Raw genomic sequence first — 15,709 nt, forward strand, 5'->3', positions numbered from 1 at the left:
GGTGTCCCCCGTGGCTGGGCTGAGCCCCCTCCTGTCCCACAGGCCTTGCTGGGATTGTTGACCCTGAGCTCTGTCCAGGGCGTCCACAGTGCCCAGGGGAGTTTAACCCACCTTGTTCCATTTTCAGCCTCTTCCCAAGCCCACATATTTGGACAGTCCAGCTCCCCTGGGACTGTGACCAGAGAGGAGTTCCAGAGGGACTCTGCCCCAGTGGGGCACTGGGGACACAGGGACACCACCCCAGACACGGGTGTCCACCCTGTGGTGTCCCTGGTGCGGAGGCAGCGCTGATGGGACCCGCCCAGCCCAGCCCAGAAGAGGAGCCCAGGGCCCCTCAATGTGCAGGTGGACACCTGGAGTGGAACATGTCCCTGCTGTCACCAAACCCCACGGGGTGGTCTGAGATGGCCGATGGCATCGTGGTGGGTCACAACAAGGACACGGGTGACCGTGGTGCTGTGAACTGTGGTCACCCTGTGAGGCCAGCAGCCGTGCTGTGTCCTTGGCACAGGGAGGGGACCTGCCCTCCGGGAGGGACACTCTGCTCCTCCCTGCCCCACATCCCGAGCTGCCCAGAGCCCCGTGCAGGGACACAGCGGATGCTCCAGCCGCTGAGCAGGGGATTTTGGATTTGCCATTTGACAGGCGCAGGGTGCAGATCTGGATGGGATTAGCGGTGGAGCTGGTACCTCCTTGCTCCAGAGTGAGATTAAAGAGCTGCAGCTATTCTGGGGAAAGCTGCTGCCTGATCCCCAGCCCTGAGAACAGTCCCTGTCACTGGAGGGTGACATTAAACACCTCCCTCCCCCCGAAGCAACACTGCCATGCAGCAAAGTGCTGATGTGTTTGGGAACAGGAGCCACAACTATGCTGGGTGCACGGGAGGACAGGCAGCCCAAGCCTCCCAGAGGTGGATGGAGTTTCCTGCTCCCTTTAGTCTGGGAAAGAGGGACAGTGTCCCCAGCTGTGTCCCCCAGCTGTGCCCTCAGCTCTCCCACAGATGTCCCCACAGAAAGAAAGCCCCAGTGTTTATTGCAAGAGTGATCAAACACCTCAGTCCTGGTGCACTGAGAAGCCATAAAGCCCTGGAGAGGCCCTGGAACACCCCTCCCTGCCCATTTTGCTTGGACACTGAGTGAAACTGAGCTCGGGGCCTTGGCCTCCCCTCAGCTCTGTTCTGGGGGTGCTGCTCCACAGCCCTGCATCTGGGGTAGCCATTGGGAGTCTGCTGTGAGGACCCTGCTGCTGCCCCACGTGGGCTCTGGCACTGTCAGGTGTCACGGAATGGTTTGGGTGGGAAGGGACCTTCACACTCATCCCGCTCCACCCCACTGCCATGGGCACCATAGGTACCAGGGCGGCTGGTCTGGGGTGGGAGCAGCCGTAGGAAAAGGAGGAGGAGGAGGAGGAAGAGGAGAAGGAGGAGGAGGTAGTGGAGGAGGTGGCAGCTCCTCTTGGCAGCAGCACTGGTTTGAGGCACTCACAAACTGCAGCATTAGATGGAAGTGCTGCAGATGGAGCAGAGAAAGTTCATGATCTGAGGGTGAAATCCATCCTGAAAAGCAGTTTACATCTTCAAGTGGCCGTGTCTGCAGAGGACAGGTGGTTGGCCACCCCTGAGGGAATGTTTGCTCCTGAAAGCCTCGGCTTGTCCCCACCCGCTCCTGTCTGTTCAGCATATTGAACTTCTCTCCTGGGTTTTCCCATCCCTTTGCTAAGCCCCAGCTCCATCTGTTTGCTCTTCTCCCTCTGCACCTCTGCACCACTCCAGGCTCCAGTTCTGCAGTCCTGGCCCCAGTGCTGACTGCAGGGTCCTGCTCCACAGGGGCTGCACAGGCTTGGGCTGGGCGATGCTCCACCCGTGTCCTCCTCTATCTCATCCCGTCCTTGTGCCCTGTGTCCTGCTGGCCGGTGGGAGGTGGCAGGGACCCCGTGCTGGAGGACACTGGTGGCCCACAGAGACCTGAGCTATCAGCTCAGGGTGTGGAATTACCCACGCGGGGCACGAGCAGCCAGGGCTGCAGGGACGTGTGGGCATCACACAGCTCTGCTGGAGAAGGAAGAAGAGGAAGATAAGAAAGAGGAGGAGCAGAAGGCAAAGGAGGAGAAAGAGGAGGAGGGGGCAGGAGATGTGGGGATGGCCAGAGCCCACCTGTCACCTCTGTGCATTCGTGCTGCTGCCTCAGCCAGGGCAGGGTGAGGGAGGGATGAGGGATGATGTCCCATCCCTCACCAGGAACAAATCCCGGAATCCCTGACTGAGAGGGTGACGTGGGGGAGGCGGCTGCACGTGGGGTGTCTGGACATTCAAAGGTGCTGAAATGGAGACAATTTATAAATGTTTATGTGATAACTGACTGTGGGCAGGGTTTAGTGGGGTACTGGGGAGAAATTCTTCCCTGTGAGGGTTGTGAGGCCCTGGCGCATGTTGCCCAGGGAAGCTGTGGCTGCCCTATCCTGGAACCTGTCTGCAGCACGGGGTGGAACTGGATAGGCTTTGAGGTCCCTTCCTACCTAAACCATTCTGGGATGGTGATGATGATGACAGCAGAAGATGGAGAAAAAGGCCATGAGCAAGGACCAAGAGACCCAAACAAAAAGCAGGCTGGAGAAAGGCCATTGCACAGCCAAGCACTGTTGTGTTGACATGGTGGCATGACCTTGCATAGCCCACGTGGAGGTAACCCCTCATCAGGGAAGCTCCTGCTGAGCAGAGCTGCGACTCCTAGATCTTTCAAAGACCTTTGGAAGCCTTGGGGACCGGGCAGGTGGGTGTGTAGGTGAGGGGAGCATGCAGGGCGAGGGGAGCCCGGTGCTGTGAGATATGGATTTTCTAAATGCTTTCCAAAACCCTCATGAAAGTTGTTTTCTAATAAATCCCTTCTCGTGGCAGAGGCGGTTGAGATGCACTCAAGGAATCCCGGAAGGGCACAAGAGGGAGGAGGAGAGGGCAGGGAGGTGTTTCTCCCACCCACACACCCCAGCACCCGCTGCCGAGTCACAGAGGATTCCAGAGCTGGGAGGCATTTAGAAACTTCCCAGAGATCTCGCCTCCTCCTTCTCCTCCTTGTTGTCCTCTTCCTCCTTGACTTCTTCCTCCTCCAACCCTTCCCACCATCACTCAGAGAAGGGCAGAGGGTGGGAACCAGCCCCCAGCTGCCCCCTGGGCCCCCCTGGCACTGGGGCATTGCTGCCCACCATGACTCTGGTCCCAGTGGGACCGGGGGAGAAATCCATTGCAATCTAGGTTCTCTCAGCTGCTCACCTTTCTGTTCCTTCTCCTCCAAATCCCACTTTCTCATTTAATCTGCCAGGGCCCACGATGCTGGTTTTTTATGTTTCTCAGCCATTTTGAAATGATGCCCCAGGCAGCTCCACTGGCTCCCGTGGTGCTGCCAGGGGCTGCCAGTCCTCTGCCCAGCCAGAGCCTTCCTGTGCCTCAGGTCACCCCATGCAAGCTGTTTTAGGGATGGGCACAACCGGAGGGGTGTTACCAGTCCCTGCCCAACAGGGATTCCCTGAGCTGGCTGCACTGTCACCACGGTGGTGCCCTCGGCAGTTCCATCGTCGTGCCAGCCTTCAGCAGAGTGGCCTGGAGCAGCCTGTGCTGAGCATATGAGCAGGGTGACAGCCTGTGGGCAGGGGGTGACCAGAGAGGAGAGCCCACCACAGCGGGGCAGCGGCTGGCGGGCACGCAGGAACTGGGGACTGGTCATGTTCCACAGCTTCATTAATGACCTTGGGGTGATTAACAAGGAGATTACCTCTCAAGCGCAGCCGGAGGCAGGGCTGGCACAGGGGTCCCCAGGCTGGCACAGGGGGTCTCCAGGCTGGCACAGGGGGTCTCCAGGCTGGCACAGGGGTCCCCGGGCTGGCACAGGGGGTCCCCAGGCTGGCACAGGGGTCCCCAGGCTGGCACAGGGGTCTCCGGGCTGGCACAGCCGAGACTCGTAGCCAGGCGAGGCCCGGGCAGGGTGGCAAGTGCCCATCGCCGTGGGCGGGCAGGGGCCGCAGCGGAGCGGGGCAGCACCGGCGAACGACACTCCTCCGCTCCCCGTCCGGGTCGCAGCTGCCCCCGCTCTCGGTCCCGACCCCCGCTCCCCCTCCGGATCCCCGGCTCCGCTCGCCGCTCTGCCCCCCGCGCTCCCCGCCCGCCGCGGGGCCGGTCCCGCTGACGCGGGCGGGGCGGGGCGGAGCGGGCGGGAGGCGGTCGGGGGCGGCGGCGGAGCCCGGGGGACGCGCGGACGGACGCGGCTGTGGCCATGCAGCGGCTGCCCGGAGCCCCGCGCCGCTGACCGGCCCCGCCGCCGCCGCGATGAATTTCCCGGGCGGCGCCGGGCAGAGCCCCGGGCAGCAGCAGAGCCTGGCGGCGCCGGGCGGGCCGGTGCCCGTGCCCGTGCCCGGGCCCTCGGGGCCGCAGCCCGGCGGGCCGCCCCCGCCGCAGTTCGGGCTCTCCAACTCGGCCGCGATCCGCGCTGAAATCGGGCGCTTCGAGTCCGTGCACCCCAATATCTACGCGATCTACGACCTCATCGAGCGCGTGGAGGACCTGGCGCTGCAGAGCCAGATCCGCGAGCACGTCATCTCCATCGAGGGTGAGCGCCGGCAGCGGGCACCGAGCGGGTCACCGGGAGCGGGGCACCCAGCCGGGCCGCCCGCGCCGCCGCCTTTGTCCCCCCCGCCGCCGCACCTGCGCCCGCTGCCGCCCGCGGGCCCGGCGGAGCCCGGCGCGGCCCTGCCCGCCAGCCCGGGACCGCGCCGGGCCCTGCGGCGGCGGGCCGGGGGCGCGGGGGGCCGGGCGCGGCCTGCGCGGGGCCGGGGCTGACGGCGCTGCGCCCCCGCCGCCCGCAGCGGGGCCGGGCACGGCGGGGCTGCGGGGGCCGGGCGCGCCGGGAGGGAGGGGGCGAACGGGACGCCCTCGTCAGCCGCCCCCGGCCCGGCCCGGCCCGGCCCCGCGGCGATGGTGGTCGCGGCCGGGCCTGCGCAGGGCCGGGGACTCCGCCCGCGGCCTCTGCCGGGAGCGGCGGGCGGGGGCGGGCTCTGGTCCGGCATCGGGGCGGGGGGGTTTGTGCTCGGCCTCGACTGGGAACGGGATCCGCCGGAACCCGTTAACATTAGAAATGCAGAAAACTGCAGCCCGGGTCCCGGGAACCGGCAGCGAGGGGAGGGATGGAGCGGAGGAACTGCAGAGGCGCTGAGGAAATGCAGCGGAGCCGAGGGGCTGAGATGGAGCCGGAGGGCTGAGATGGAATTGGGGACTGGGATGAAGCCGGGCTCGGACGAGCTGGGGCAGCGCCGTGGGCGAGGGTGCAGCTGAGATGAAGGGGGCGACTGGGAGGGAGCGGGGGCCAGCATGGGCGGGTGGCTGCGGTGGAGCCGGCGGGCTGCGGTGCCGCCGGGGGAGGGGAGGGTGATCGTGCCGTGCCGAGGCCCGCTGTGGGCCGGCAGGCTCTGCAGCCCCCCAGCCTCAGCGTCCTCTGCCCTTGGTGAGCCCAAACCTCCGGGTTTGTGCAGCTGGCCCACAGCAGGGAAGGCGGCAGGGCCGCGAGTGCCTTTGGTCTGTGTGAGGAGACCCAGTGCAGCTCGGTGCCTGCCAAGCACTGCCCTTTCCCTGCCCCGGGTTTTGTTGTCCCTGCTTGGTGGCAATGTGCTCAGTCCCGTTCGTGCTGCCTCATGCCGGGAATGTCAGTGCAGGGGCACACGAAGTATTTTTGGGGGTGATGGCCTTGCTGTAGGGGGTACAGGTCACCATGGTGATGCTGCATGGGAGCAGCAGCCTGGGTGCTTCTCCAGAGGCCTGCATCCCACCTTGCTCCTTTTGGGTTTCTGTGGGAAGGAGGAAAGGAAAAGGCTGTAAGAAGGTCTGAAAGGTTGCATGGGTTGAGGGAATGTAAATCCCAGAATTTGTTTTATTTGCCTTATGGTGCAAGGACAAAGGACACTCAGTGAGGTTAAGACAAGGAGAACGTAAAACCATGGGCTGATGCTGGAGAGGCTTCTCCATCTCTGTGGAGGTCTTCAGGCACAGAAAGCTGTTGGGTTGATGCAATTCGAGGAGAAGAGGAAAGGGACTCAGGCTGGCTGGAGATGGGTGGGAGTGCAAGGCTGGCACAGGCCATGGCAGTGGCTCAGTTGGATGTGTTGCAGCCCCACAGTCCAACTGGGGGAGTCACAGTGAGCTGGTGGGGAGGACTGTGCTGTGCCCTTTCCCATGGGGCTCCTGCAGCTCTCCCTTGTTTGTGCCTGTGGTGACAGCTGTGGTGGGAGCCCCGAGTTCACTGGTGACACGATCTGATCTTGTGCATGGTTCCTGCGCCGTGGGACAGAGGAGCTGGCAGCTGAGGCACGGCGGGGCTGTGCCTGAGGGGCTCCCAGGGTCACCTCTGTGGGCAGAGCCGTCCCGGGCCCCGTGTCCCTGCCCCGTGTCCCTGCCCCGTGTCCCTGCCCCGTGTCCCTGTGCAGGGGTGCTGAGCCTGCCGGGGCGCTGGGCTGGGCCCGTCCTGCGCCCCAGCCACGGCAGTGGGTGCTGGGCACGCTGGTGGGAGGCGCGCGTCTCTTAGCAACTCCTCTGCTGCGTGGTTCCTCCTGTTGCTTAGGAAGGTGTGAACACACACACCAGCCTCTTGTGTGCTGCTGGGGTGCTCGGGGCTCCCCGAAGCACCCCGTGTCACCCAGAATGAGGGCTGGGGGGTGCCCTGCACGTGGCTGGTGACACGTGACACACCTGGTGTCCACAGGGCTGTGGGGTGCTGCCAGAGGCTGCACGTCCTTGGGGCTTTCCCTGCTCAAGCACAGCCCCATCCTGTCTCCTCTGAGCCTTCCCTGTGGATTTGTAGCAGGATCCCAGAGATTTCCTTGTCTGGGCTGCATTCCCTTAATACCTGCCAGGCACTGGATGAATTCTGATCTGGTGAAACGTGTGCTGTGATGACACAGTTGCCTGTGACCCGTTACTAGGTGTGTATGAGTGAATTAACGGGGGTTAATTAATGGCTGGAAGAGCCTTGCTGGAGATGTTATCATTCTGTGGAGTGCCTTGGTCTGGAAGGGAATTTCTTTCTAAACTGCAGGTTTGGGGCTTGATACAGAAATATGTGAAAGAGGATTTTGTTTGTTGATGTTCTTGATCTGAAGATCAGAGTTGGTGACTGGAACGATGGTTCATGGTCTGAAAATCCATAACAGAAGTTGCCAGTGAACCCCCAAAGTCAATTTCCTAAAACGTGAGCACTGGGTCTTGCAAGACTTGCTCACATCTTGCTCTCAGATTCCTTTCCTGCAGGCAATTCCTTCATTTTTGAAGGGGAAAAGTTGAAGGCAGCACTGTGCTGCACTGGGGGCAGGGGGCCAGGGCTGCCAGGGTCCCTGCGGGAGTGTTACTGCAAGGGTGTCACCGGTGCAGCCAGCAGGGGAGTCAGAGGTGCTGGCAGAGCTGTACAGAACCAGGGGTGGGGTGGGTGTTGGGGGCAGCCAGAGCCCTGCCAGCCCCCAGGCTTGGGGAACGAGCCTTTCCTGGGAGGTTTGGAGCCCACCATGGGGTGAGAGCCAGCTGCGCCTGCTCGAGGGTCGGCACCAGTGGTGCCACTGTGGGAAGAAAGGGAAACCTGCTCTGTTTTGGTCTCCTCCTTGAGCTGGAGCTTTATTTGGAGGCCATGGGGGCAGAGGGGCTGAGGGTGGGGGAGATGGCAGGTTGGGCTGGTCGCCAGCATCAGCTGCATCACAGGCAGGACCTGGAGTTTTTTGGTAGTTTCTAACCACCAAATTTGGACAGATTTTCAGGGGGCTTGCAAAAAGCGATTCTCTCATCCCAGGCTGCTTTCCGTGCCAAATTGTGGAGACTGCTGCAAGCTGCTGAGTTCTATAAAAGATTTCATATCTGCATAAAGCAAAACGATACCAACCTGGGGCTGGTGCAGCCCTGCTCACAGTAAATGTGGCCTCCAACATCGTGACTCTGGGACAAGCTACACACAGAACCGTATTAATAGAGTTTGTAATTAGAGCAGTAATTGCACAGTGCTTAATTTCTTTCCTAGCAATGAACTTTGAGCAGTGATCAGAATGTGGGTTTGGGGAGGATGAGTGATGTTTCTGGTGCAGGGGGTCACCTGAGGGGCATCCAGGACAGGCTGTGAGCAGCATGGGGACACAGCAACCAGCATGGATCCGTGGACAGGTGGGAGAGACAGCACCAGCAGGATGGAATAGGGAAAGAAGATAATGATGTGGGACTCAAGAGATGGTTACACAGAAAACCTCTGGCAGGAGGGAGGGGTAGAGGGAGATAAGAAGTTGGTGAGATTCCCTCAACAGAGCTTTTGCCAGATGATGGGAATTTTCTTCTGATGTTTGTGGTAGTGCACATGCCTTGCAGCCCACCTAAAGCTCAGCTCTCTGAGAAAGCTTGGAGAGGTTTTGAGCCATGGTGAGGACTCAGTGTCCAGGGAGCAGGACCAGGAATCTCTCTGTAGTCAGCTCTACCTGGAGCACATGTTTTTTCCCTTCATTGTCCTTCCTCACCTCTCCCACCTGCCTCTAAACCCTGTGTGGGTTCCTCTCTGCAGTTTAAGAAGCAGAGTTAGTTTGGGAAAGTTGGAGGTACAGACCTGGGCCTCTGCCTCAGGAGTTTACTCCATCGTAATCTGTCTTGATGTCAGTAATTGCTGTGACTTTCCCAGCTGGCATCTCCAACATCCGGGGTGTTTTCTGCATCTCTCTCTTAGGAAGGACTGCTTTGATACTGGGCATTTTCATGTTTAAAGCCACTTGTACCAGTTACTGAGGCCACTTTTCTGTCTCTCGATCAGTTCTGGCTGAACTCGATCATTCTGTTTAGATCCAGCTCAAGTCCTCCATGCTCCATCCTTTCCCAATGTCTTTGGAAATTGGCTCCTGATGTGCTGATTCACAAAACAAACTGAGGCAGGAGCTGCCACTGCTGCAGGATGTTCTGGAGGAAGATGAGGACCCTCCTCATAGGAGCCCTCCAGTCCTGCCAGGCTCGGGGAGCCCCACACTGCCAGGCTGCACTCAGGGCTCACCGTGTCTTCGCTCTGCTGAATCAGCCTCGAGTAAATTACACCCTTTGGGAAGGACAGCGTTCTGCTTAGCCAGCTTTTTCCTGCTAATTCCATGACCTCTGCAGAAAACTGCCCTGTTTATGTATGCCTGTGAGTTCCCCAGGGCTGGGAAACCACAGGCCGTGCTGCTGGGGTGCCGTAGGGGGAGCTGCAAACTCCAAAGCCATCGGCACATCCCTGCTCCAGGGCCGGAGCTGGGCGAGCTGGGCAGCTGTGAGGCTCCTGCTGTATTACCCCTGCAGCCAGGGCAGGGTTCCTCTGGCACTGTGGTCTCCAGATTTGTTGAAAGTTAAGTGCCAAGGTGGTTAAAAGAGCACAAAATGAGAGGTTGGGCAAACAACAGGATGAGAGAACGTTTTGGGTTACAGACCATGTTGTTCCACCCCGTGATGGTCAGGGGACATGCCATGGACAGGCACACCTTCCACTGGAAGACCAGGCTTCCCCGAGCTCCATCCAATCTGGCCTTGAACACTTCCAGGGATGGGGCAGCCACCACTTCTCTGGGCAGAATCTCTTCCCAATATCCCGTCTAACCCTGCCTTCTTGTCTGTAGGAAGCCATTCCCCCTTGTCCTGTCACTCCAGTCCCTTATCCCAAGTCCCTCTCCAGCTCTCCTGGAGCCTCTTTAGGCACTTGAAGGAGCTCTAAGGTCTCCCTGGAGCTTTCTTTTCTCCAGGTTGACATCCCAGCCTGGCTCCAGTGCAGAGGGGCTCCAGCTCCTGGAGCAGCTCCTGTTCTGATCAGCACTCGGTGTTGTTTGGGTGAGGGGTGCTGTGGTCTCAGGGCCAACTCCCAGGAGAGGCTCCTAAGGGCACTGGGAAGAACTTCCTGGGCTGCTTTATCAGCTGGCAAGGGAGAGCCCTGGGTCCTCCACCACTGCGTGTGTCCTGGCCTGGCTGAGGTCATCAGCAGGGCTGGCACTGCTCAGCATCCTACGGTGCCAGTGCCTGGCATGAACAGCACAGGCAAAAGGATCTGCCTGGAAAGAGTCCTGGAGCAGATTCTGATGCTATGGGAGACATTGGACCCCCAGGAGTAATGGGCAAGAGCTAAAGCACAGCTGAAGGAGCCTTTAGCACACTTGAAGAAATAAATCCTCTGTTTTTACTGAGTTTTGTGTTGTGGCCCAAGTCATCTGGAGGCATCTTTGCCAGGTGCAGCTCTCACCTTGCCGAGCTTGCAGATGGAGAATCTGGTCTTGGGGAAGAATCAGAAAAGGTCCCTGCTTGATGCCCTGATCCATAGGAGTTGGGAGAGATGGTGAAACTGTAGCAGGAAGGCTGGAGAATGGTCCTGATGGCTGGGAGCTGAGCAGGATGGAGTTACAGGTGCTGGGTGGGGGTGAAAGTTCCTGGTGCTCTCCGGGCAAGAACTCAGTACTGTGGCTAAAGAGGAAGATCTGGGGGTGTGAAGTACGCAGGGGAAGAACAGGATTTGGAGGTGGGATCAGGAGAGAATTGTGAGTCTCTGTGGCTGCAGTGTCAGTTCCTTTGATCCAATACAAGCGTGGTTGCTGCAGGCAGGGACAGTGCAGCTCTTCCCCCTTGGCAGCTCCACCTACCGCTGCCTGTGATCAGGAGCTGCTCTGGCAGGAGCCAGGGATGTGTCGGGTTTGGTTCAGTCACTTCTCAGCTGCTTGTGGTGTGACCACGGGAATGCAGGTGGTGAGGAGGGGGCAGCGTGGTCAGGTCTGGGGGAGGCAGAGAAGGCCTGGATTGTGCTGGTGTGAGCTGTGCCACAGCTGATGGCAAAGCTCCTGTGCCAGATCTCCTGACCCTGACAGCAGCACCAGCAGGACCTGGGGAGGCGCTGGGAGCGGTGCCTGTTCCAGGGACACGCTCGGGGCATTTGGCCAGAGGTTGGCTGGGCTCCCTGTGCTCGCTGTGGGTCGGTGTGATGTCAGTCCTTGGTGGCTCTGCCTTCCCAACACAACTATTGTGAGAAGTCCCAGCGTAACTCTTGTCCCAACATAAACTCCAGGTTTCTCAGGAGTTTCACAGCTTGGTTGCACAGAGCCTTTTGCAGTTCAGGGATGCTCTGCACTGGCTGCTGCTCCAAGCAGTGATGTCCTGCTGAGCCAGCCTCTGTCAGAGCGGGGACAGCAGTGACCCTGTCCTCAGAGCTGCCTCTGCCTTGGCCGTGGGGTAAGCCCTCGTGCATTCCTGCTCTGCTTGGGCTGGAGCTGCTGGGCTCTGCCTGGGAGTACCCAGTGGGAGCAGTGCCAGTGGGGCCAGCTTTGTGCAGGTGACTGAATCATCCACCTGCCATCACATTCAGGAGCTTTCCCAAAGGTCCTGGCAGAGCGTGTCCACTTTCTGCATAGACACCTTCTAGTGCTGGGCACTGCTGGGCTCTCAGCTCCTCTGGAGTCTCACTGAGGTGGGACTGTGAACCGTGGGTGCATCCAGACTGTGATGGGACTTTCACTTAGTTTGGGTGGCCAAATGCGATCTAAATGATGTCTGATCTGGTCCCAAACTGTGTTTCCAGCTGGGCTGACTGGCATGGGATGGTCCTACATGGGGAATACTGGGTGCTCTGGTGCCTGGGGCAGTGGGGTGCAACTTTGGGGTAAAACCCCCTTGTTGGCATGGATGTAGAGGGAGTAGGCAGTGGCCACATGGTCTGGGGGAGCAGCTGTGGGCACAGAAGCCTGGCTGCTGGGAATTGAGGGGTTGTCCCAGCCTGTGATCAGAGCTTGGCAAGTTGATAGGCATCTCAGCAGTACCATGATGCTCTTATCACATCCCTTCCTGTCAGGAGGAGGCCTTTTCTCCTTGTGATCCCACCTTCCTGCTTTGGCATCAGATTCTTTTTTAAAATTATTCTCCAAGACTTCCTGCCAGTTGTTATCTCACTGTGCAGCAGCTGCAGGGATTGGGAATCCATGTCCACTGCATTCCTACGGGCAGTGCCCTTCATGAGGAGACACCTTTTGTCTCACCCCTGCTGCCTCCCGCAGCTCTGGGCAGCTCTGGGAGCACAGATCCCATGGGTGTCTACTCAGGTGGATTTCCTGAAGTGATGTAGTGAGTGCAAGAAATCTTCTGGGGCAGGAAAGGTAAAAATTAAGATAATTTTAGCTGCTTCCCTACTGGAAGGAGGTTTGTGTGATTAAGACCTCTTGCATGCCTGCTCACCTCTCCTGCCTCAGTGACTTTCAGACCTGCTGTCCAATTACAGCCAACCCTGCTGCTTCTGAATTGCCACAAATCCTAAGGAGACAGATTTCCGGACAGAGCAGAGCACCCCAGCTTGTGGCATGCAGAGGGAAAGGGAAGTTTGTGTCTCTGCAGGGTGTCTGGGTGCAGTGGGACTGCATCTGCCCCGTGTAAGCCCTGGCTGTGAGTCACTGGGGAATTCCTGCCCGGGGTCATGTGTGAGATCTGGTTCTGGCCGTGTGATGCACATGATGAAATCCCCTCCAGCCTGGGGCTCTGCGCTCACTCCCAGCTGCTGCAGCAGGGATCCGGGGCGGTGCTGCTGGTGCTGAGTTCAGGGTGGGAGCCGCTGGCTCCAGGTTGCCCTGGTGGCCGGGGTGGGCTGTTGGCCCTGGCTCCACAGAGGGCTCTGTGCTCTTCATTTTGGGCAGCTTTGGGTACTTCCCCCAGCAGTGACTCCAGGGGTAGGGAAAAGGGGTCTGGCCTTCAGAGAGGGACTGAACAAGGGACTTGGGTGACAAGACAAGGGGGAATTTGGCTTCCATGCACAGAAGGCAGGGTTAGATATTGGGATATTGGGCAGAAGTTTTTCCCTGAGAGTGGTGAGGCCCTGGCACAGGTTGCTTAAAACAGCTGTGGCTGCCCCATCCCTGGAAGTGGAAGGTGTCCCTAATGGCAAGGGGTGGGGCTGGATGGGCTTGAAGGGCCTTTTCCACGGAAAGCATTTGGTGTTTCTATGATCAGCCTCTGGCGAGTGCCGTCCATCCCCAGAGGATGGAGCGGGGCTGGAGGAGCACACACCCATGCAGGGTGCCACGCTGGTGGGTGGCCAAGGCCAGGGCTGTTCTGGTGGGAGGTGGTGGTGCAGGACTGATGGTGCTGTGGCCCCTCTGCTCAGGAGTGGTTCAGTGGGAGAAGCTGCTCCCGGTCCTGGTTTTTCACTGCGGTCACCCTGGAGCCCCACCTGCTCCAGTGCTGTGTATGGGAGCACAGGACGGGGCCAGCTTTGCTGTGGGGGGCTTGGAGTGGGTTTAAAAGTGAGAGGTGGGTGCTGATGAGCCTGTGGGGGGCTGTGTCAGGACCTCCCAGGTCAGCCACCTCACGTGGGGTGACTTGGGTGTTCCTGGTGGGCACAGAGCTTGGGGGAGCTTCCAGGAGCTCTTTGGAAGAGGATAATAAAGCGATTTGAGGTGGTTTACATAAAGCTTTTCCAACACGAAGCACAAACAGGAGGAAGCAGGGAGGTGTTTGCTGTAATTCAGCATCTGGGAAGTGGAGCTTCTGCCAGGGTTTGGGAGGCAGGCAGTGGAGGAAGAATGGTTGTTATGGAATGAGGCGTGTGGAGGGGGAAGACGCAGCTCGCGGTTGTGACAGAAGAGGAGGGCCCGGAGGGGGATTCAGAGGGAGTGTTCGCTGCTGAAGAGAGAGGTTAGGGAAATAATTCCAGCAGCAGGCTGAATAGGGATGAGGCAGGATTTTATGGGTTACAGGTGCTTTTGGGGAGAAGGAGCAACAGTGGTCAGTGCAGAGTGGACACTGTGGGCCTTTGGCCGCATGGCCAAGGGGACAAGGAGGTTTCAGGGACTGGAGTTTGTGGAGCTGTGCAGGGGTTAGGGATGGCCAGGATGAGAAGTGAGGAGAGGGAAAGGAGAATCTGTGAACTTTTACTGTCTGAGTCATGTCCTCAAGTCCCAGACAGGGTCTGAGTGACGTGTGCCTAGTGCCTGTGCAGCAAGGGCTTGGGGGACAAAGCTGGGATTAGCAGCAGCTCTCTTTAATCATGTGGACCTTGGGATTGTGGGTGCACACTTGAAATGCTGGAGGGGAAAAGAAGCTGAGACTTCATTTTGGACAGGAGACAGTCCAGGAATAGAAAAGCAGAACTATGAATCATCACACAGAGCTGAGGGATGGCGTTAAATTAAAGGCTGGCTGGAGGAAGCGTGGAAGGAGAAAAGAAGGTGCTATGGGCAGAGCCATGTGAGACACCCAAAAAACAGCAGTACTGGAGGTGGAGAGTGAGGATGGTCTGTCTGAGGCTGGTGAAAGAAGCTGTAGAGAACCAGGAGGAGAGAAAAGAGCATAAAAGAATTGCTGGGATCAACGAGGACAAGGTGTTGAGCCAGTTTGGTCTTGAGAGAGGAGCTGCAGGGTCCAGAAGAGCCCCGAATCTGCAGGTGAGGCAGGGACAGGCTTGTGCAGCCCCTTGGTGAGACAGAAAAGGGCAGTGGGAGATCCTGAGGTGGGGCTGTCTGTCCTCTTGGGAAAGGAGGACTTGTCAGTGACATCAGTCACCTTCCCAGGAGACTGGACAGAATTCAGAGAGAGGTGGGTTTGGTGGACAGACTGTTGGGTGGGTGAGGCATTGCACACACGGCCACATCCAAAGGATTTTGGTCAGTGGCCAAATGGAAACCAGTAATGAATGCTGTCCACCCCAGGGCTGTACTGGGACCAGTACTGGTGAATATCTTTATTAGTGACACAGACAGTGGCACTGAGTGCACCCTCAGTGTGTTTGCATGTGACACCAAGCTGAGGCTGCAGAGCAAAGATGCCATCCAGAGGGACTCTGACAGAGGAGTGGGCCCATGGGATCCTCATTAAGCACAGCAAGGCCAAGTGCAAGGTCCTGCCCCTGGTTCTGCCAATCTGCTGTACCAGGACAGGCTGGGCACCCTCCACGAGGCCAGGGAGCTCCAAGCCCCATCCAGCCCGGCCTTGGACACTTCCAGGGATGGAGCAGCCACAGCTTCTCTGGGCAACCAGTGCCAGGGCCTCACCACGCTCACAGGGAAGAATTTAATCCCAATATCTAATCTAAATCTCCTCTTCTAGTTTAAAACTCTCACCCCTTAGTCGGTCACCATCTGCCCATGTAAAACATCTGAAATTGCATTTTTTACTGGAAGTTTTAGTGAGTTCTTTGGGCTCTGCCTGTGCTGGCTTCCTCTTTGCTCTTAGCTGTGGGAATTTACACAAAGAGGCTTAAACCTCCCCTGTCCTGAGCATCACTCCTCTGCGTCTTCTCTGTCTCCTGTGGAACAGGCCAAGCTTGCCTGTGTCCTTATGTTGGTCCCTGAAGTGCCTGGATTTGCCTCTAGTTTTTGCTGTTTGTCACTGGTCACCTCTTGCTCCTTGTGGAGCTGCTCTGGGCTCAGACTAGGGTGCTGCTGCCACTCCTTTATATTTATCCTTATTAATCTCATTTCCAGTTTCCCTGTGCATGCCTTCCCGTGCCAAGCCCGGTATGGAGCCTGGATGAGCCTAGCTGGTCTCCTGCCACACTGGTTTCCTCTGCACTGGGATGATTTCTGTGTGCCATCACTGCTGCTTCTGGGGCCCCACAGCTTTTTGTAATATTTTTTGTTTTCTCTTTTCCTTGTGGATTTGCTTCCAATAAGATCTTGCCTATGGAGTTTGGTAATCATAGAGTTCCGGAGTGGTCTGGGTTGAAAGGGACCT

At 58.6% G+C, this 15,709-nt stretch overlaps 1 protein-coding gene across 2 annotated transcripts in view; it reads left to right on the forward strand.

Moving 5' to 3' along the window:
- Positions 1–4,181: 4,181 nt before the first annotated feature.
- Positions 4,182–15,709, forward strand: part of AGAP3 (ArfGAP with GTPase domain, ankyrin repeat and PH domain 3) — a 109,378-nt gene continuing 97,850 nt past the window's right edge. For both annotated transcript variants that reach the window (XM_063418476.1, XM_063418486.1), the window contains exon 1: positions 4,182–4,595. In XM_063418476.1, coding sequence (XP_063274546.1) covers positions 4,316–4,595 — 280 coding nt within the window. In that variant the 5' untranslated portion in view covers positions 4,182–4,315. The remainder of the gene's footprint in view (positions 4,596–15,709) is intronic.

The sequence above is a fragment of the Prinia subflava genome, chromosome 1 (assembly GCF_021018805.1).
Source record: "Prinia subflava isolate CZ2003 ecotype Zambia chromosome 1, Cam_Psub_1.2, whole genome shotgun sequence".
Lineage (NCBI taxonomy): Eukaryota > Metazoa > Chordata > Aves > Passeriformes > Cisticolidae > Prinia > Prinia subflava.